This window comes from Pelobates fuscus, chromosome 3 (genome assembly GCF_036172605.1).
Source record: "Pelobates fuscus isolate aPelFus1 chromosome 3, aPelFus1.pri, whole genome shotgun sequence".
Taxonomy (NCBI): Eukaryota; Metazoa; Chordata; class Amphibia; order Anura; family Pelobatidae; genus Pelobates; species Pelobates fuscus.
Genome location: NC_086319.1, coordinates 344834167 through 344855507, shown reverse-complemented (window position 1 = coordinate 344855507; position 21341 = coordinate 344834167). Strand labels below are relative to the sequence as shown.

Here is a 21341-nt window from a genome sequence, read left to right as displayed (position 1 = left end):
GATGATGGGGGGTCTGAGGGACGGGGGGGGGGGGGGAGTATGCTATTGTGCATCCACTGTACCAATCACAGGTTACCCATAACTTGATTATCTTGAAGATGATAAGAAAATAAAAAAATACATTCTAGTGTTAGTGAATCAAACTGGTAGCTCATATCCCATTTATAAAAATAGAGTTATGACCATTTCAGATCAGCGGTGTGTGGCCATATGGTTTGACTAAATCACCATATTTAGTATTTGAGGACGATGGGATTTGTATCATCTAAAAGGTTCTTCAACGGTCTCACACAGACAAAGCAATTAGGCACAAATACACAGGTCAACCTTGCCCTTTGAAACCTGTTTTCTAAGTGCTATAATTCCTTGGAATGGTTCCACTTAATGAAACAGGCTTAACATTAGAGATTATTACAATCCTAGTTGAATTATTCTGCCATTAGTAATCTGTCAGTACAGATAATACATATGGACAGATGTCTGTTTGAACCAACAGCTGTATTTCTTATAAGTTAAAAAAGACCATCTGGGACAATATTATTGCCCTCTGGGTGCAAGTATTTACGTCGGGAATGGTAGTTGCAGTACAATTCACATTAACCTGTTGGCTGGTTGCGGAGTCTGAAACACATGGATAAATTGTGATTGCAATATGCAGAGGTATTGTTACCATAACCACTTCAATTTATTGAAGTGGTTATGGTGTTAGAAAGCTATAGGTTCAGGCACTCATATTTTTGTTAGTCATATTGTTTTCATTTTGACAAAGAAACAAGTCCTCCCACTCAATGTTTTATGTCATAATGAAGAGATCTAATTCCCCTATTATCCATCCATGTTCTTGTACAGTATTGGGGTGTGACGATGGTCACCATCATTGGGGGCTGAAGACGGACACTTTATGTAGGTCCCCAGATTGCTCTTATGTTTTAGTCACTCTGTGCCCATTATAGGTACAGGGTGTGTAATGTATTTGTTATTAGTTATTCTCCTTACCCCCCTCGGCCCCCCTTTCATTGTTGTTTTCCCAGAAGGGCATTGTCCCAGTGTCCCAGAGACCCCTCTTGTCTTTTGTATAGTATGCTATGTGTTTTAGGAGGTTTCTTGTACTTTGGGAGAGAATTGTGTTTGCGTGTCTATGTATATAAAAGGCCAAAAAGGGAAGATAATTAGTTTATTATATAATAGCTATTGTGCAATGGGTCTTGGTTTGAGGCAGGTAATTTAATTATGGAATATTAACTTAATTATGTCCTAGACACCAAGATGCCAGGGAGTGACTTGTATTGTTTTGTTTGATGACCTCCTATTGTGGTTACTCCTATGTAAACCTGTGTTGTGTTCAATAAAAATCAGTTCTTATTCACCCTTCACTAAGTCTCGGTTAGTGTTTGGGTGAGACAGTGATACATTCTGCTGGAGAGCTCATTCACTTTGAAACTATCGCATAATACCCTGCTCTAGGGTGGGAGAGTTCCGGATTGACCTCCAGTCAAGCTGGGGAGACTAGGGGCTGAATCCCTCTGGGTGTCCTGGCTACTGCTAGAAAGCAAGCTTGGCAGAGGTACCCGACCGGGATACAAGGAGCTCTGTCACAGGGGGCTCATGTCCTATACTAAAAGACCAGTGTACTCATCCAGACCACTTCATCTCAATAATGCAGTCTGCGTGTAGTGTATCTGCTGTTTTTCTTACACAATATAAAACATTGCTCCCAATGACAGCCAATAGATGGTGTTACGGTACTCATAACCGAGTCAGACTTGGGTCTTTGCCATTCGATGCCTTCATGCACTGCATGAGAACGTCGAACATTCTCTGGTGCTTCATTGGATTCATTGTTCTTCTCTGAGAAGCATTTAGTTAGTTGACCATGGTCTTTTCATAAACAATGATTCTCTGTAAGAAGCATTTGATTGGACAAAACGGCAGCAAAACGGCATTGTGCGTGAGGATAAGAAAAGGGTCAAATCAGGTTGCTGCAACAGCGGTGACTTGGCACTGGGAGAAAGGTACCGGTAAGTAAAGAATATTTGAATTACATTTTTAGAAGGAAAGGTGTGGTGATGTGGAACAGAGGTCACTATAAAAGAATATTATTTTGGGATTATAGTTTTGCTTTAAGGATCTCATACCCTTGGGGTATAAGACCAATCCACGACATCACCTGAGCTGCTTTGGTGAGACTGAATCAGTGCCAGCCATTTCAGCATCTCAGAATCAACACAAACACCCTCAGCGTTATTTACATCAGTGAGAATTGTTGTAAATTTTAACATTTAAGGCCCAAATAGCTGGACTGGAAAGATAACTGACTTACAGAGGTATTTACTAAAGTGAGAAATCTCAAAGTCAATTTCAAATTTAAACCCAAAATAGCCAAACTGTAAAAACAAATGCCAAGTTTTATTATTTTGGCCTTAAATTTAAAAATCACTTTGATTTTACAGGCAATTCTCATTTTAGTAAATAAACCTGCCCGAGTAAAGAAAGGACCAGTGATCACATACCTCCCAGCATTTCAAATACCCAAAGAGTGACATGTGAATCCTAGGGGTGTGGAAGAATTGGAGTGTAACCAGGGGCAAGACTATTCGAAGAAAAGTTTAGGTGTCTCAATAATAACTTTTACAACTAGCATGTAATTTAAAACGTACACAAAGATTTCTTTACACATATTTGTTATTGAGGATTTTTTTTTTTTCAAATATGACACAAAAAACTTTAAACAAAACGAAAACATAAAAGTGGAAAAAAATAAAATAAATAAACATAGGGAGGGTGAATTGTCCATCCATAAATAACACATTTATTGTAGTTTAAAGACACATTACTGTGAGTATTATTGCTGGGGAGCTCTGCTATACACTCAGACACACCAAAAATATGGAGCTTCCAGAAAAAAGAGGGACAGAGGGATTTTTTGCCCAAAACATGGACTGTCCCTCCTTAATAGGGACACTTGGTAGCTATGCAGTTGGTCTTGATGTGTACAATGCCCTATTTGGATATTGGTGACATTAAGGAGTTAATATTAATATAGAGGCAGGGTGCTGACAGTGTGCTCGCAGTGAGGCTCGGGCCCAGCAGCTGTCACTGTCTCTCTCTCAGTCTCTTTCTCTCTTTCTCTCTCTCTCTGTCTCCCTCTCCCCAGTTTCAGTCTGTCTCTCCCTCTCTCTCTTTGTCTCCCCCTGTCTCCCAGTCTCTCTCTCAGTCTCCCCCTCTCTCTCTGTCTCTGCGATGATGGCGGCACAGATCGCGGAGCGGCTGACCGGCCAGGAGGAGGAGATCCGCCATTTGAGCGATGAGATCGGCCGGCTGCTGGAGCTGGGGCTGAGCGGCACAGTGCAGTGTGACCCCAGCCCGGCCTTGCAGGAGCTCCGGGCCGAGAACGACAAACTCAAATACCGCATCGCCCACCTGCAGCGCAGCCTGGATCAGGAGCTGGGCCAGCCTGGGGGGCCGGAGAGCGGGCCGGGGGGGCCGGAGAGCGGGCCGGGGGGGCCGGAGCCGGACAGCCAGGGGCCCCAGGACACAGAGCAGCCGAGGGCCGCAGCCCCGGGGGAGAACAATCAGGTGAGGCTGGTGGTGGCCATAGGCTAAGAAATCCCATAGCTGTCAGCGGGGAACTACAACTCCCAGCATGCTTTGCCAGCATTCACACTGACTAAGCATCATGGGAGTTGTAGTTCTCCATGCAGTGGGGGGGGGGGGGGTGTATATATATATATAAATATATATAGTCTATGGCCACTGCAGGTTTATTGTATTAATCCCAGTGTGTGTCCTGTTACTGCTCTCACTGCATGGCCACTGCTTGCAGAGCTTGATATCCCCCTACATGGCACTGACATATAGCATGGTGCAGCCCAATGACCCTGGCCGCCATGTGTGACAGTCACACTCAGTACAGGGTGCTATCAGGGGAGCTGACCCTGGTCCAGTTGCAGTCTATTAATCCATTCAGTCTAATTCTGGAGTGTGACATACAGGGAGAGATAGTGTTACTTGCTGTGGCACACTGCAAGACTATACTTCTATTGTCTACTGCAAACCTCACAGATTTTTTGTTTTAATTTTTTTTCTTCCAAATAATGGGTTTGTGCATAATAATGACAACCCTGAGTAAACACATCTCATATTGCTAGTTTTATTATGAAGCTGTCCTTAAAGGAATGCTCCAAGCACCATAACCACTACAACATACACACACTACTACGGTGGTTATGGTGTTTTGGTTGCTTCCTTTAATGGAAGTACGGTAATCAAATGCGACCCTCTTGTCCATTATTTTCTTTTGTAACCGCTGGCCTATAGATGTCCACACCACGTGTTCTCTATTAAATCAGAAAGGGTGACTGAACACAGTGGAAGGCAGTTTTTCCAATGTCATTTTTTTTATTTAACTTGTTAATTGCCCTTGAAAGTTTACATAGGCTAATGGATAACTCTATTCCTGTTTCAGTATAATGTTTTTCTAATAAGATACCAAGATGTATATGTCACCTAAATTTATCTTCAAATTGACTAAAGCATACAGTGCTCCACGGTTTAGTTTACGGTTACGGTTTTGGCCGAGGTCCAAATTTAGGTCCCCATGTCATTTTATTGGGTACCCGTTGGCTGGAACATGCACATCATATTCATCAGGCTCTATGATATTGCCTTCAGTGTATTGGGTCCTTTAGCAGTAATGTAACCAATTGCAACGGAGACTCATCTGATAGCAGGATGGTTCTTTTACATAATTTTAGTATATATTCTGTTCCAAATAAAGAATGGGCTACTGAGATAATTTTACTATTGAACAATATTTCCTAGCTATTATTATATATATTTTGCATCTCTGTCCAAAAAAGGTTTAGATCTCTGATTAAAAGATAGAACTCCCACTGTGGACAGTTTAAAAAACATGGTTTATTATAATGCCATATCTAGGACATACATTTCAGAGTTAGATTGTGGGTCTGTACAAAAAAACAACAATACATTGAAAAAAAAAATGAAAATTCTGCTTAATTTACCTGTAATCCTGCACTGTCACACTTCTTAGATCATCGTCCTTCTTGATCTTGGTCCAGTATAGTGCTACTGATGGAGCATAAGCACTGGGGAGCTACAGTGCATGCTAGACAATTGTATCAGGCTGAATGCATTCTCTATGAGCAGAATTGGATGCATTTTGCATTATCATGCTGTGTCCTTTCTAAGATAAGGTGTCTTAGTAAAAGTGACTCGGAGCACAGAAGGTATAAGTCATTTCAACCAGGGGTCCTGCTGAAGTATTATGTAATTATCGTAAAGCATCTTAATTATTAGTTGTAGGGATACTTTAAACCAAAAGAACCATAGCTTTAACAAAGCAGTTTTGGTGTATAGATCATACATCAGCAGTTTCCCTACTCAATAACATTCTTTGCCATTTTGGAGTGAAAGCGGAAATATTACTTTTGGGGTCTTTTGCATACCGTATATACTCGTCTATAAGTCGATCTCGTGTATAAGTCGAGTGCAGTTTTTTTGACCAATTGTGAAATATGCTATGACTCGTGGATAAGTCGAGGGTACGACTTTCGAATGGAATTGTTCCCCTTCTGTTCGGTTACCGAACAGACTCTCCGTGGTCTCCCTTGTTAACACCTCGTAATCACCAACCACCCCTGACGGTTAACCACAAACAAACATTTCCTTGGGGGGCCGCCATTCGCATATATGAACACCCATGTACGTCTCCTAAAGCAGAAGCTGTCCCTCATGGCATGTGCCATTATCATCTTTTTGGTCCTCTTCAGCTAGCAATTCATTTGGCAGGAGTCGTGTCAGTACTGTACTCTGGCCAGTGCGCAAGAGTATAACACTGAGGTCTATGGAGGATCACACAAGACTGGGATGCCTCCATGGATTTTTTTTATATAATATATATATATATATATATATATATATATATATATATCTCGCTAACAAATTCCAAATTGCCGTACAATGGGTGGACTAAAAAAACAGACAAGTTTGACGCACAGGAACAGAGGGATTGAGGGCCCTGCTTAAAGTTTCGATGCTAGAGGGAGTGGAGTAAAGTGACCCAAAAGGTGAGGATAGTATTAGGGAAGTAGATTGGTAGAATAGTATTCAATGAAGACTTAGTGAGGGGTTTTATAGAGCCATTAACAGTTTAATTGATATGCTTTTGTGAAAAAGTGAGTTTTTAATAATTTATTAGAAGGAGTGGAGACTGGGTGAGTGTCTAATGGAAAAGAGAAGGTAGTTCCACAGGAACGTTGCAGCTCTAGAGAAGTCTTGAATGCGAGCATCAGAGATAGGAGTATGAACAGAGGATAGACGCAGGTCTTCGGCAGAGCGTAGGGGCCTACACGGGACATACTTGTGTATTAGTGAGGATGGTTAGATGGGAGTAGCATTATGTAGAGATTTGAAAGCAAGAACTAGAATTTTATATTGAGCCCTATATCTTACTGGAAGCCAATGTAGGGACTGACAGAGGGGTGAGACGTAGGAGGTGCGGGCGGACAGGAAGATGAGCCTCACCACCGCATTCATTATAGACTGTAATGGAGAAAGTTGGAAACGCGTAAGACCAGTGAGAAGTGGATTGCAGTAGTCAAGGCGAGAGAGGACAGTGGCATGGACATGCACCTTAGCCGCATCTGGCGTTAAGTAGGGGCGATTGCGCTCAATGTTTTTGAGATGGAAGTGTCTGGATTTGGAGTTTGACTGGACATGAGGGGTTAAGGAGAAGTCGGAGTCAAAGAGAACACCTAGGAAGAATTAAAATAAATTAAAAATAAACGGTCTCTGTTAAATCCCCTAGCTTTGATATACGCTTAATTTTCTTGGTCATAGACTTTATCAGGAAAAAATAAATGATCGGAGCTATCAAAACTCATATCTCAAAGGCACTTACTCTTAGGAACATGGTAACACCTTCTAAAACTCATGTCAGTATTGCTCCTTTGCAATGCTTGCTTGATAAGACTACTTGAAATTAAAGATGTTTTCATAAGTGTCTTACGCTTTATGATACAGCTGACTACTAAATTTACTTCAGCTACACCTTTACATGTTATTTACCTAGAGAAAAACCTACCAAGAACCGTATATAACTGGAGTGAACTCAGAGACAGAGATGTGCCACATGCAAGACTGGATCCAAGGGATCGCTGTTCAGGGTAACATTGAACTGAATATCCACAACTAATGCTAGAACCAAAACATGGACGGGTTAATAGAGTTAGGAACAAGGGCTGAAAGAAGCCAAAACTAGAATTAGACTAATAATGACCCCTGGGACAATCATTAGAAAATAACTGAATTGAGAGGAAAAGCAATGCTGGCATGAAAACTGCTTGTCAGAGGAAAGGAATGGGATGAGAACAACAAGGACAAAGGAGAACTGTAATCGAAATTAAAATGCCAGAGCAAAGGAACAAGTTAAAGATGGATTTCTTGGGCACTGGAGGATTAGATGGAAGCCAGATCTGACGAATGTTGATATCACAGCGCAAGCAAAGTATAAACATTCTTACAGCAACTGCACGGTATTAAAGCAACACTGTCACCTTAGAATTTTTAGTAAAGTTAGAATCTTTATAAAAAGACTAAAGGTGCAATCACAAGATATATATGTGAGACATAGTAGGCATTACTTTATATCTCATAGGACCTTATTATTGGGAATATGTAGCAATAGACGGAGGTTCTGTAGTCATATTTTCCTTTCTAAGTAGCTGTTTGTAAGATAAGGCCAGGGACTAATGAAAGTATTTAGAAAATTGGCCAGACTAGATGGGCCGAATGGTTCTTATCTGCTGTCACATTCTATGTTTCTATGTGACTCTTATTCTTATTTTGACCCCATAACTGTTACTACCATTCCCTTTCTGGAGATTCTCAAAGTATTTATATATTTTTTTTATATTGTATTCTATTTTCCCTATTAAATAGTTAACATTGTTAACGTTAAAGGGACACTGTAGGCATCCAGACCACTTCAGCTCATTGAAGTGGTCTGGGTGCAATATCCCTTAACCCTACGGTGGTAATTATTTCTGAGAAACTGCAACAATTACCTCTGAGGGTTATCTCCTACTCTAGTGGCTGTCTACCAGACATCCACTAGAGGGACTTCCAGAATCCAAACGGACCTTTGGTCCGTTATCTGACGCTGGACCTCCTCACACTCTGCATGAGGACCTCCAGCGTCAGATTTTTCCCTATAGGAAAGCATTGAATAATGCTTTCCTATGGGAAAATCCTAATGCGAGCGCGGCCATTGTGTAGGCGAATCCTGACCCAGCGCCGAGGGACATCAGAGCTGGATTCAGGTAAATGACTGACTGAAGGGGTTCTAACCCCTTCAGCACCACAGGGGGGATGGGGGGGCACTGCAGGAGCCTATAGTGCAGTGATGGCGAACCTATGGCACGCGTGCCACAGGTGGCACGCCGGGCCCTTTCTGTGGGCACGCGGCCATAGGTTCGCCATTAATGCAGAGTGGGCACCTGCCTGCCCGAAACCCGCCCAGCACCCCTACCCCCCACACAGCACCCCTACCTCCCCACACACCACAGCTCCCCTCTCACACAGCAACCCTCATACATACACACACACACACACAGCACCCCTCACACACACATACAGCACCCTCACACACACATACAGCACCCTCACACACACATACAGCACTCCTCACACACACACAGTACCCCTACCCCCCACACAGCAGCCCTACCCCCCCACACAGCACCCCCACAACACACACAGCACCCTTACCCCCGCCCAGCACCCCCACAACACACACAGCACAGCAACCCTACCTCCCCACACATACAGCACCCCTCACACACACACATACAGCACCCCTCACACACACACAGTACCTCTACCCCCCCACACAGCACCCCCACAACACACACAGCACCCTTACCCCCGCCCAGCACAGCACCCATCATACACACACACACAGCACAGCGCCCCTCATACACACGCACAGCACCCCTCATACACACACACACACACACAGCACCCCTCACACACACACACACATACAGCACCCCTCATACGCACAGCACCCCTCATACACACACACACACACACAGCACCCCTCACACACATACAGCACTCCTCATACACACAGCACCCCTCACACACACAGCACCCCTCACACACACACACAGCACCCCTCACACACACACACACACACAGCACCCCCCCCCCACACACACACACACACACAGCACCCCTCATACACTTACACAGCACTCCTCATACACACACACAGTGGGTGTGTGTATTCAGCAGTGTGTGTGTGTGTGTATTCAGCAGTCTCTGTGTGTACTCAGCAGTCTGTCTGTGTGTGTACTCAGCAGTCTGTCTGTGTGTGTACTCAGCAGTCTGTCTGTGTGTGTACTCAGCAGTCTGTCTGTGTGTGTACTCAGCAGTCTGTCTGTGTGTGTACTCAGCAGTCTGTCTGTGTGTGTACTCAGCAGTCTGTCTGTGTGTGTACTCAGCAGTCTGTCTGTGTGTGTACTCAGCAGTCTGTCTGTGTGTGTACTCAGCATGTGTGTGTACTCAGCTGTCTGTCTGTGTGTGTACTCAGCTGTCTGTCTGTGTGTGTACTCAGCTGTCTGTCTGTGTGTGTACTCAGCTGTCTGTCTGTGTGTGTACTCAGCAGTCTGTCTGTGTGTGTACTCAGCAGTCTGTCTGTGTGTGTGTGTACTCAGCAGTCTGTCTGTGTGTGTGTACTCAGCAGTCTGTCTGTGTGTGTGTACTCAGCAGTCTGTGTGTGTGTACTCAGCAGTCTGTCTGTGTGTGTGTACTCAGCAGTCTGTCTGTGTGTGTGTACTCAGCAGTCTGTCTGTGTGTGTGTACTCAGCAGTCTGTCTGTGTGTGTGTACTCAGCAGCCTGTCTGTGTGTGTGTACTCAGCAGTCTGTGTGTGTGTACTCAGCAGTCTGTCTGTGTGTGTGTACTCAGCAGTCTGTCTGTGTGTGTGTACTCAGCAGTCTGTCTGTGTGTGTGTACTCAGCAGTCTGTCTGTGTGTGTGTACTCAGCAGTCTGTGTGTGTGTGTACTCAGCAGTCTGTGTGTGTGTGTACTCAGCAGTCTGCTGAGTACACACACACACAGACTGCTGAGTACACACACAGACAGACTGCTGAGTACACACACAGACAGACTGCTGAGTACACACACAGACAGACTGCTGAGTACACACACAGACAGACTGCTGAGTACACACACACAGACTGCTGAGTACACACACAGACAGTCTGTCTGTGTGTGTACTCAGCAGTCTGTCTGTGTGTGTACTCAGCAGTCTGTCTGTGTGTGTACGCAGCAGTCTGTCTGTGTGTGTACGCAGCAGTCTGTCTGTGTGTGTGTACGCAGCAGTCTGTCTGTGTGTGTGTACGCAGCAGTCTGTCTGTGTGTGTACTCAGCAGTCTGTCTGTATGTGTATTCAGCAGACTGTCTGTATGTGTATTCCTCAGTCTCTATATTCAGCAGTCGTGTGTGTGTGTGTATGTATTGCATTTGTTGGAGATACTAATAAATATAAGCTTAATTTTATCTATTTATATCATTATTTAAAATTTGTATCATTGAACTCTCTGTTGTTGTGTTATTTTAAAACAAAAGTTGTTAATTAGTTCGGACAACAGTACGAGTTGTTTTTTCTAAACGTAAACCTCAATATTCAGGTTTAATTGCCGTGTTGGCACTTTAAGGAAAAAAATTTGGCATGTATTGCGGTTTGGGCACTCGGGCTCAAAAAGGTTCGCCATCACTGCTATAGTGCCAGGAAAACGGTTTTGTTTTCCTGGCACTATTGAATCCCTTTAACTAATGTGTACAAAACTAAAACAGGTCCAGTAGTTTATCAAGCCCAGGTAAACATTTGTAAAATTTTCGTCTTTTATAATTCAGCAATTTTCTTACCTGAAGAGAATCGTATTTACTATATATATATATTTATTGTTGCTCTTTGTATCCACATGCTCAAATATTGGCTGAGTCTGTCTAACCTAACCCTTACTTTTTAGAAAGTGAATGGCCAGACACATTTTTTAGATGTATTTTTTTCACATTAATCTTACGCTTGAGCAATGATTTTTGCCTTGTCACATAGCATGCAAATCTCTAACCACTCGGTTAACCCTGACGTCTATTTTTATTCACAAATAATACATTTGGGAACGAGGGGGGTATCTTTTTAACACATGATTTAATCTTAAAAGGTTAAAGCAGTTACCAGTGATCTGGATTGAAGCTGGTCGTTCAGTATGTTGATCTGAATACAGAAAACAGGAAGTCCCAGTTCCCCCAAGATCGGAAAACAAAAGCCATGAAACTCCTTGACTAAAGCCTCTCTAGATGTCCAGACTCATCTGTTCAAAGTTCATGTGTCTTTTTATTAAAGAAAGTTCTCGTGTGTAGTTTTCCCTTGTACATCAAATGACTTGGTGCCTAATAAGTGCCTTATTTCATTAATATATTTATTAGAAAAATTCAACCTCTGTTTAACATACTGATGGAAACTTAAGATATAATATTTGTTTAAATCCTACATTGCACAATAAAACTTTAATCACTATACATATTTTCAGTTTTTCCAGTTTAGTTTGCAATCTTTTAGCAGAACTGATGCCAAATGAGCATTAGGAGGGACATTTCTCGATGTGGCTTGCCCTAAAATGTGGTGTGCGATTATAGAAGTCACCAATAGAATTTGGTGCTGGTTCTGGGGGTTGCCCCACTTTTCGAATTTTCCATCATTTTTCAAATCACTTCACTTTGATAAATCTACACTATTTATTTAACTAATATTTTACCAGGAAGGATACATTGAGATATCTCTTGTTTTCAAGTATGTCCTGGGTCCACAAAACATTGCATTGTTACAATAGGATACAATAAAATACAAAACCATATTAATACTCAACGTATAGACAAAATTTAACATAGAACAGGTAAGAAATATATAATCAGTAAATAGGATACGGCACTCAAATTGGTATAGCAAATTATTATATTTGAAATATTATCCCAAACAAGAAAAAGTAGACCCTGTATACATAATACATTCAAAGGGGAAAAATACAATTCATCTGTGCGCTTATTGATATTATCAGCACAACAAACTCATGAGATACATAGATTATCAGAGGAAGTATATACTTCTAATATCATAAAGAATTACTGCAGTAAATCCACCCCATTGAAACCAATGTCAGTGAATAACGTTTTAGTGGTTAGTCCTTGACTGTACATAGATATCTATATTCCACTGTGGTGGTACAAAAAGTGAAAAAAACTGTATACAGCTGAAAAAGCATAAGCAAAAATTGAAAAAATACAAAATTGAAAAATTCAGCAAAAAAAGGAGAGAAAAAAAAAACTATTTCAGTCTCACCACCCTGGTGGATAAATCAGTCCTGGTCAGAGGAATAGATGTTGCAGAGTCAATGGAGTGTGCTCTTTGTAAAATCTCCGGCGTCCGACACCAGTCGCAGGCTCCCTCGAATATACTGCTGGTTTAGAAGGCTGAGGATAGGCGAACTGCAGACTAGACTAGACTAGGGCCATTGAAGGGACAACGTGGTCCCGAGCCCGCAGCCCGACTAGTCTAGTCTGCAGTTTGCCTATTCTCAGCCTTCTAGACCAGCAGTAAATTCAAGGGAGCCTGCGACTGGTGCCGGACGCCGGAGATTTTAAAAAGAGCACACTCCATTGACTCTGCAACATCTATTCCTCTGACTAGGACTGATTTATCCACCAGGGTGGTGAGACTGAAACAGTTTTTTTTTTTTTTTTTGCTGAGGTTTTTCAATTTTTCAATTTTTTTTTACAGTTTTTTTTCACTTTTTGTACCACCACAGTGGAATATAGATATCTATGTACAGTCAAGGACTAACCACTAAAACGTTATTCACTGACATTGGTTTCAATGGGGTGGATTTACTGCAGTAATTCTTTGATATTAGAAGTATATACTTTTTCTGATAATCTATGTATCTCATGAGTTTGTTGTGCTGATGATATTAAAGGTGCACAGATTAATTTTATTTTTCCCTTTTGAATGTATTCTGTATACAGGGTCTGATTTTTCTTGTTTGGGATAATATTTCAATATAATAATTTGCTATACCAATTTGAGTGCCGTATCCTATTTAGTGATTTTGAATTTTGGAGGTTGGATATTATTTGGTTGGATTGTAAGGTGACCTTGATACCGGCACCGATGTCCCTATTGAGTGCCATCATCATAAGTAATTTATAATCAACCATGATAAGTGCATTATGTTTTGAGGTATGTAGAGAGGGATCTCTTAAAGGACTTTAGGCTTGGGGAATATTTGAAAGTGTGCGGGAGGTCATTCCATAATTGCGGTGCTCTGTAGGAAATTGAGGATCGGGCCTCTTTCTATTTGTATTGAGGTAGACTAAATAAAGTGCTGGTACTGGATTGGAAGTTATAGGAGGTGGGAACAGCCAGGGAGAGCATTCTGTTCAGGTAGAGTGGGAGCTTCCCAGAAAAGCTCTTAAACATAAGGCTGGAAAGATGAAAGGTGCGTCTGGATTCCAGCGACAGCCAGTTTAGTTCTTTTAGCATGTCACAATGGTGGGTCCTGTAATTACATTGTAGCACAAATCGGCAGAACGAGTTATACAATGTATTGAGTTTATTAAGGTGGGTTTGTGGTGCAGGTGTATATACGACATCCCCATAATCAATGATTGGCATCAGCATTTGCTTTACAATCTTTTCCTTTACTTGTAGGGCTTAGGCAGGATTTGTTTCTGTACAGAGCACCTAGTTTTGGATAAAGTTTAGATTCAAGTTTTTCTATGTGCAGGCCAAAAGATAGATTGGGGTCTGACATCATACCCAAGTATTTGAAAGAGTGGACTGCGGTCAGTGTGCTGTTTGAATTAGTTTTGATGGATAGGTGGTATTTGTGTAATTTAGGTACTGTTCCAGAGATCATTGTGACAGTTTTGTTTGTGTTTTGCGATCCACTTTTCTACTTCTGTGAACTGGTCTTGGAGCAGAGCCTCAAGCTGCAGGAGATCAGGTTTTGGTTGCGTAAATTACTGTCGTCTGCATACATGTGTATCTAATTCCTTTTATACTTTGCTATGTATAATAAATATTGACTTTAGTGACGTGACGTAACGGAACATAATGTAGATTGGTTGGTCAGTACTGACACATATTGACACGATAGTGTACTGTAGTGGTTATGGTGTTTTGGAGTGCTCCTCTAAGCACTGCGGACGTCCTAGATGTTACATGTCCACACACTCCCCTTATTGAGTCATGAGTGAAATTAGAATAAATTATTATTAAATGCATATTTCACATACTTTTTCTTTTGATGTTTTCTTTCCTTTTCTCAACTTGAGATCCCTGGCCACCAATGTTACATCCCCTTTCTCTTACAAAACCTCCTACTCCCTTTTGTCCGCTTGTATAAAAATTTTTCCATCCCTGTATCAATCTCACACTGGCCTCTCTGTTCTTCTAAACCATTCTTGTTCTTATTATTCAGTTTGCGATTCGTGGTTTCCTTTATTTGCAGTATGACCAACTTATCATTTGTCAACAATGTCCTAGGAGTGTCTGGATAGCCAGTACCTTGCTCTTTAATATCCGGGTAGTGTTTGGCACCAGCTTTTGTCTGCTGCGGAAAAATTAAAAACAAAACTGATTTCTCCTCCAGTGATTTCTCCATTAGATTAAAGCAATGGTGACTCGGTGGCCAAACTAATGTAGAGAGGGCCCTGGTGCAAGAAATGTCTCCCCCCACAAGGGTGGCTAAAAGGTAGATTACCATCTGTAATACAACTCTCACAGCTGTGAATCTGCAGTTTGACCATACTAGCAGTGTTTTATTTGTGGGAAGTTTTTATGTGTTTGAATGTAAGCATGTTTTTGTGTGTGTAGGGATCTATTTGTGTGTAGTGTTGACATTTGAATTAAGTTGTTTGTTTGTATGTGCTGTTGCCACTTTAAATCAGTGGCATACATACAGGGCGGGACTGGGAATACAAAACAGCCCTGGAAAAAAAAAAAAATCTAGGCCAGCCCCATCAGTCATTGAACCATATATTGTCACATGTAATATGTAAGGCTATGTCTCTGCCACCCTAGATGATTGAGTAATACATAAACACATAATATAAATATATATATATATATATATATATATATATATATATTGTTGTTGTGTTTTATATATTACTCAATCATCTGTCGTGGCAAGACATAGCCTTACGTATTATTGGTTAGTATATATATTTATTTTTCTAATATAAAATATTGGTCCTTTCAGAGTAAAACATTTAATTATACAGTAAGCATACTTACACGCAGACACAGACAATCTCACTTACACACACAAGCTCTTTGATACACAGCCTCATAGATAAACAATCTCACTGATATACATTGTACAGCGCTACGGAATCTGATGGCGCTATATAGATAATAAAATAATAATATACATAAGCTCATTGACATAAAACACAAGCTCACAGATGCACCAATGCCAGCACTGGTATACAAACTTGGAAATGCCCTCAAAGGAATACTCTAGTGTTTGAAAGCAACACATTTATTTTGTCTTCTTGCCACAGCTGTTCTCTGCCCCTGTGAGATCATTGTTTTGAATTTTTTTGAAGGTAAAAAATAGTCCCTGTCACCTTTGGCTGAGGTCGGAGATTAACCAAGGTTCTGTTGTCAAATTACCCACAATCCAGAATCCTACTAAGTGGCTAAGAATACAAAGAATCCTACAAAGTGGCAAACTGCAGACATCATAGACAGAGGAGGACAAAGATGCAGCGCCCAAATTTTGATAGAAAAAAAACTATCTATCAAGGCAAGTTGTAAGAAGAGAAAATAATCATTAGAGGGATACTCCACTGCCCAAAGACAAACAAAAAATATCAGATAAATACAAATCACTGTTTAGTAGATATACCCATAATAAAAACATGCATTAATTGCAGGGCTTGACAAATTTGTTTGGAATCTAGCAGCCAGTTAAAAAAGTTAGGAGCCATTTTTTTTTTATAAACTAGCAAGGTTTAATTTACAATGAGAAATATACAATTCTTAAAGGGACACAATAGTCACCAGAACCACTACAGCTTAATGTAGTTGTTCTGGTGCCTATTGCATGTTCCTATAGCCATTTTAATGTAAACACTACATTTTCAGAGAAAAGGCCGTGTTTACATTGCTGCCTAGTAACATATCTAGTGACAGTCACTCAGACGGCCACTAGAGAGTCCTGTGTCAGTGCTGCACAATGTGCAGTACCTTTGTTCAGCATCTCCAATCTCTGTATGGAGGTGCTGAATGTTACCCATAGAGAACATACGCAATATTCTACCAATGTGTTCCTGTGGGAAAGCATTGGTTTAGCTGAGATCATAAAGATTGATGATCTCAGCCATGAAGGCAGGACAAGCTGCGGAGAAACCGTCACGGCGTGGAAAAGAAGGTGAGTTAAAACACCACTCTCATGTGATTGGAGGAGGTCAGGTACCTAAACAGGCACACACAGAGGCACACACATAAACATTCTGACACACTGAGAGACACACACACTCATGGACAGAGACACAAATTGACATTTTTCATGTTAATCCACCCAGCCTCCCTACCTTTTGGAGAGCTGAGTGGATCTGTCCCTGGGGTCCAGTGGGGCTGCTCTTCTATGTTGTAGTGATGTCGGGGGCCGGAATGATGTCATATCACTATACAGCGCAAGGGAGCAGAGAGGAGCTGCAGGAAGATTACTGCTCCCTCACTGCTCCAGCTTGCTGCCTCCATGCTCCCTGAGCAGCCCAGCGCAGCCGGCCCCATGCTCCCTGAGCCGGCCGTCTCCATACAGCCCGGGGATACCGTCCGGCTCCATTGTAATTAGGGCTGCAAATCCCAGGCGCCATTTCTAGTCAATTTCTAGTCGCCATGGCGACCTGGTGCCTGGGATTTGTCGAGCCCTAATTAAGCATGTATTTTTTCATTGGGGTATATCTAAAAATAGCTGCAGATCTCTTGTCAATAGTCTTTTCATCCACTTCTAACCCCACCCAGACTTTCTGTGGCTATCCTATCACAGACTTCCCAATGCAGCTCAATGAGAAGTCTTTGCAAGGCAGGTGCTCTGAGCAATTGCTGCCTTTTGGGTTTAGCTCCACTGAGCAAATAAAACCAGGAAGTAACAGAACCTGTTGTCTATTTTACAGCTGGAGGGGGGTGTAACAAGGTTAATTTATAAAAGGTCAAATTTCTATTAACATCTGCAGTATTTGTAAAATGGAAAAAAGGGACAAACTCTGCTGTCACTTTAAGATACAAGAGGCATAAGGAAAAATAACCGTGCCGCTTGCTTGAAAATAAGTATTTACTTATGTGTTCAATACAAAATAATACACAGGTAAATTATAATGTAAGAAATCACTTATTTTAAATCATAACAATATATAAAATTATAAAAAGTAAAAAATGCCACTTTTTGGCAGTGACCATTTCTTTTATACACTCTTGAGAGCATTTACTTGGCCTGAGTAGTTCAGTATAGGTAAGTAAAATCCACACACCTTACCAGCAGTTTCCTGTTTATGGCAATATTATCTCGTAGCTCCAGGCATGCTAATTAATGTGCAAAGAACGAGCTGTACGAGCGTATGCACTTTGGCATCCTTTATTGCAGTGCATTCACGTACAGCATTCTGAGAGTTAAAGTTGAGTTTGACACATGCAGTGTAAATTATAAATCATGAAAACTCAAATGTGACAGTTACACTTTAAACTGTGTTCGTATGTCATAGGTAGAAATAAGGCTAATTTTAGGTTGATATTTAGGAAAATTCTGCAGATTATCTCTACAATAAAAAATAAATAAATATATTAAGTGGAGAACATTTTCACTCCAACTCCTTGTAATATGAATGTGTTTACAGAAGTCTACGGTGGAAAAGACAACTGCTCAACAGAATAAGAGGAAAAAGGAGAAGAAACAAGGAATCGAAGTTAATGGACAAAAGCCAGAGGTATATGTTTTATAAAAACAATTTTAATGGTTAGAACAAAATTTGACATACTTCTCAAAAAATCAAGGCACTGCAGAATACTTCAAAGGACATGCCAAGCACTGTTATAACAAACCTTTCTTGCATGGATCCTAGTGTCTCTGGTCCTTTTGTTTGAAAACAGTTTGACAAATTCCAGACTATATTTTGCGCTTTCTTGCACAATAACCACCGTAATGAACTGCATGGGTTACGAGCTTCTAGTTACAATGGTTTATTAAATATATAAATGTTTGCTGCAGTAGATAAATGTACAGAAACTACATTGGGTTGTTTTTTTTTTTTTTGGGGGGGGGGGGGGGGTTAATATTTATATATTGGTGAGAAGTTACTCCCAAAATTGGTGCATGAGAATCTAATACCTCTTCTCACAATTCAAGTAAAACTGAAACTAGGTTTGCATAGCCTCAATTGAACATCGGTGGAGAATTTAACAGCAGTTAAATCTGTGTATACATATTGTGCCTGCACGTTAAATCCGCAGGTGTATTTGAATCCTAATCAGAAAATCATATATTCATTTTAATTGGCGTTCAAATACATCACACACACTCATTGTGTGTATAATATATATTTAAGGTTTATTAATAATTATTGAAAACATTTTGGTACATGTTTTAGCTTCTAGTGTAACTCTTTCAAACTGCCAGTTAGAGGGTCATTAACCCTTAAAGGTTTACTTCAGTTTTTGGATAAAGTAACCCTTGCAGAAACTTACCTGCAATCCTACAGTGAATCCAGGTACTCGTTCATGCTCGATACACATGTGCTGATGTCACTCCCCCTCACTGGAGAATGAGCTGAGGAGAGGACTTGGGTTGCACAATGGAGGCGTGCCGCTATTGGTCATCTGTTGCCATATGCTATGATGCCATATGTGCTGACGGCAGACACTCAATATGCTAGAGTCCACATTAGCCAGCCTGCTGCAGCTGGAGTTGCGCCCCTGGCCGCAGTGTGCTTTGACTTTTGCTTATACAGACTCCAACTACCATAACCACTTCCAATCACTTAAGTGGTTAAGGTGCTTAGTCTAACTCTTTACCAGAAATTATCAGTAACATTGTTCTTCCAAATGTGGGTTAAACATGTATTTGTCTACCTCCTGGTCATTAAGAGGTTGAAGTAAAAAATGGGTCATATCATTTTGAAGCAGAATTCTAATGTGAAAGGGACAGTTTTTCAATCCCTCATCCCAGTAAACAGAAGCACTCATGTCATTGCCCTACATTATTCTGGGTAGGACCTCGTAAAAATGCCATATACTGTGTATTGTTTTGAAAATTTCTTCCAAAGATATGGTGCCTGTGTACACAGCTCTGTGTCAGGAAAACCAGGCATACACTGTAATAATTTATATATCGTAGATCTTTTTGGAATTTAACAGAAAGCATTTGCAGAAACGATCACCATTGTTGTGCAAGCAAAATCTCACGCGACATTATTGCTGTAATTATACTCCTCCTATTTTTCAAGGAATATAAAATAAGTTTTAAAAAGAGAGAGAGAGAGAGGACAAGTTCTCCTATTCCTCTTTGTAATCTCTGGCCTATATATAGGAGAAAGATTGGAGAGAACTGATGTTGCATCTGATCGAGTAGACCATTTATTATTAATATATGGTTAGTGCACATAGATCTCGTTATCCTTCCAACCCTTCAATATTAAAACATAAAATTTTTTTATGGGTCACAACTTTGAGTTCTCTCCACCCTCTATATTAGTTCTCCTTACCCTTCTATGACCCCAGGGTCCTTTGTTAGCCCCACCACCTTCTGTCCCTCTCGGTTCCTACTAGTCCTGTCTCTGTAATCTCACCCTGCTTCTTCCATATCAGTACACTTAAAGCGGCACTGTCACACTTTGGGCCATTTCCACTTAGGGGTGTACTCACTTTTGTTGCCAACGGTTTAGACATTAATGACTGTGTGTTGAGTTATTTTGGGGGGACAGCAAATTTACACTGTTATACAGGCTGCACACTTACTACTTTACATTGCAGCAGTGTCATTTCTTCAGTGTTGTCACATGAAAAGATATAATAAAATATTTACAAAAATGTGAGGGGTGTACTCACTTTTGTGAGATACTGTATATATAAAATGTCCCTTACTGCCTCTGTAGGTATACATATCTTGTATGTACAGTTGCAAGAAAAAGTATGTGAACCCTTTGGAATGATATGGATTTCTGCACAAATTGGTCATAAAATGTGATCTGATCATCATCTAAGTCACAACAATAGACAATCACAGTCTGCTTAAACTAATAACACACAAAGAATGAAATGTTGCCATGTTTTTATTGAACACACCATGTAAACATTCACAGTGCAGGTGGAAAAAGTATGTGAACACTTGGATTTAATAACTGGTTGAACCTCCTTTGGCAGCAATAACTTCAACCAAACGTTTCCTGTAGTTGCAGATCAGACGTGCACAATGGTCAGGAGTAATTCTTGACCATTCCTCTTTACAGAACTGTTTCAGTTCAGCAATATTCTTGGGATGTCTGGTGTGAATCGCTTTCTTGAGGTCATGCCACAGCTTCTCAATCGGGTTGAGGTCAGAACTCTGACTGGGCCACTTCAGAAGGCGTATTCTCTTCTGTTTAAGCCATTCTGTTGTTGATATGCTTTGGGTCATTGTCCTGTTGCAACACCCATCTTCTGTTGAGCTTCAGCTGGTAGACAGATGGCCTTAAGTTCTCCTGCAAAATGTCTTGATAAACTTGGGAATTCATTTTTCCTTCAATGATAGCAATCCGTCCAGGCCCTGACGCAGCAAAGCAGCCCCAAACCATGATGCCCCCACCACCATACTTCACAGTTGGGATTAGGTTTTGATGTTGGTGTGCTGTGCCTCTTTTTCGCCACACATAGTGTTGTGTGTTTCTTCCAAACAACTCAACTTTGGTTTCATCTGTCCACAGAATATTTTGCCAGTACTGCTGTGGAACATCCAGGTTCTCTTGTGCAAACTGTAAACGTGCAGCAATGTTTTGTTTGGACAGCAGTGGCTTCCTCTGTGGTATCCTCCCATGAAATCCATTCTTGTTTAGTGTTTTACGTATTGTAGATTAACAGGGATGTTAGCATTTACCAGTGACTTTTGTAAGTCTTTAGCTGACACTCTAGGATTCTTCTTCACCTCATTGAGCAGTCTGCGCTGTGCTCTTGCAGTCATCTTTACAGGACGGCCACTCCTAGGGAGAGTAGCA

The 21341-nt window shown here is 41.1% G+C and overlaps 1 protein-coding gene across 1 annotated transcript in view; it reads left to right on the top strand.

Moving 5' to 3' along the window:
• Positions 1 to 3069: 3069 nt before the first annotated feature.
• Positions 3070 to 21341, top strand: part of LOC134603292 (threonine--tRNA ligase 2, cytoplasmic-like) — a 44892-nt gene continuing 26620 nt past the window's right edge. Inside the window, exons 1-2 of the mRNA XM_063449128.1 lie at positions 3070 to 3576; positions 17994 to 18083. Of these exons, the coding sequence (XP_063305198.1) occupies positions 3241 to 3576; positions 17994 to 18083 (426 nt within the window). The 5' untranslated portion in view covers positions 3070 to 3240. The remainder of the gene's footprint in view (positions 3577 to 17993; positions 18084 to 21341) is intronic.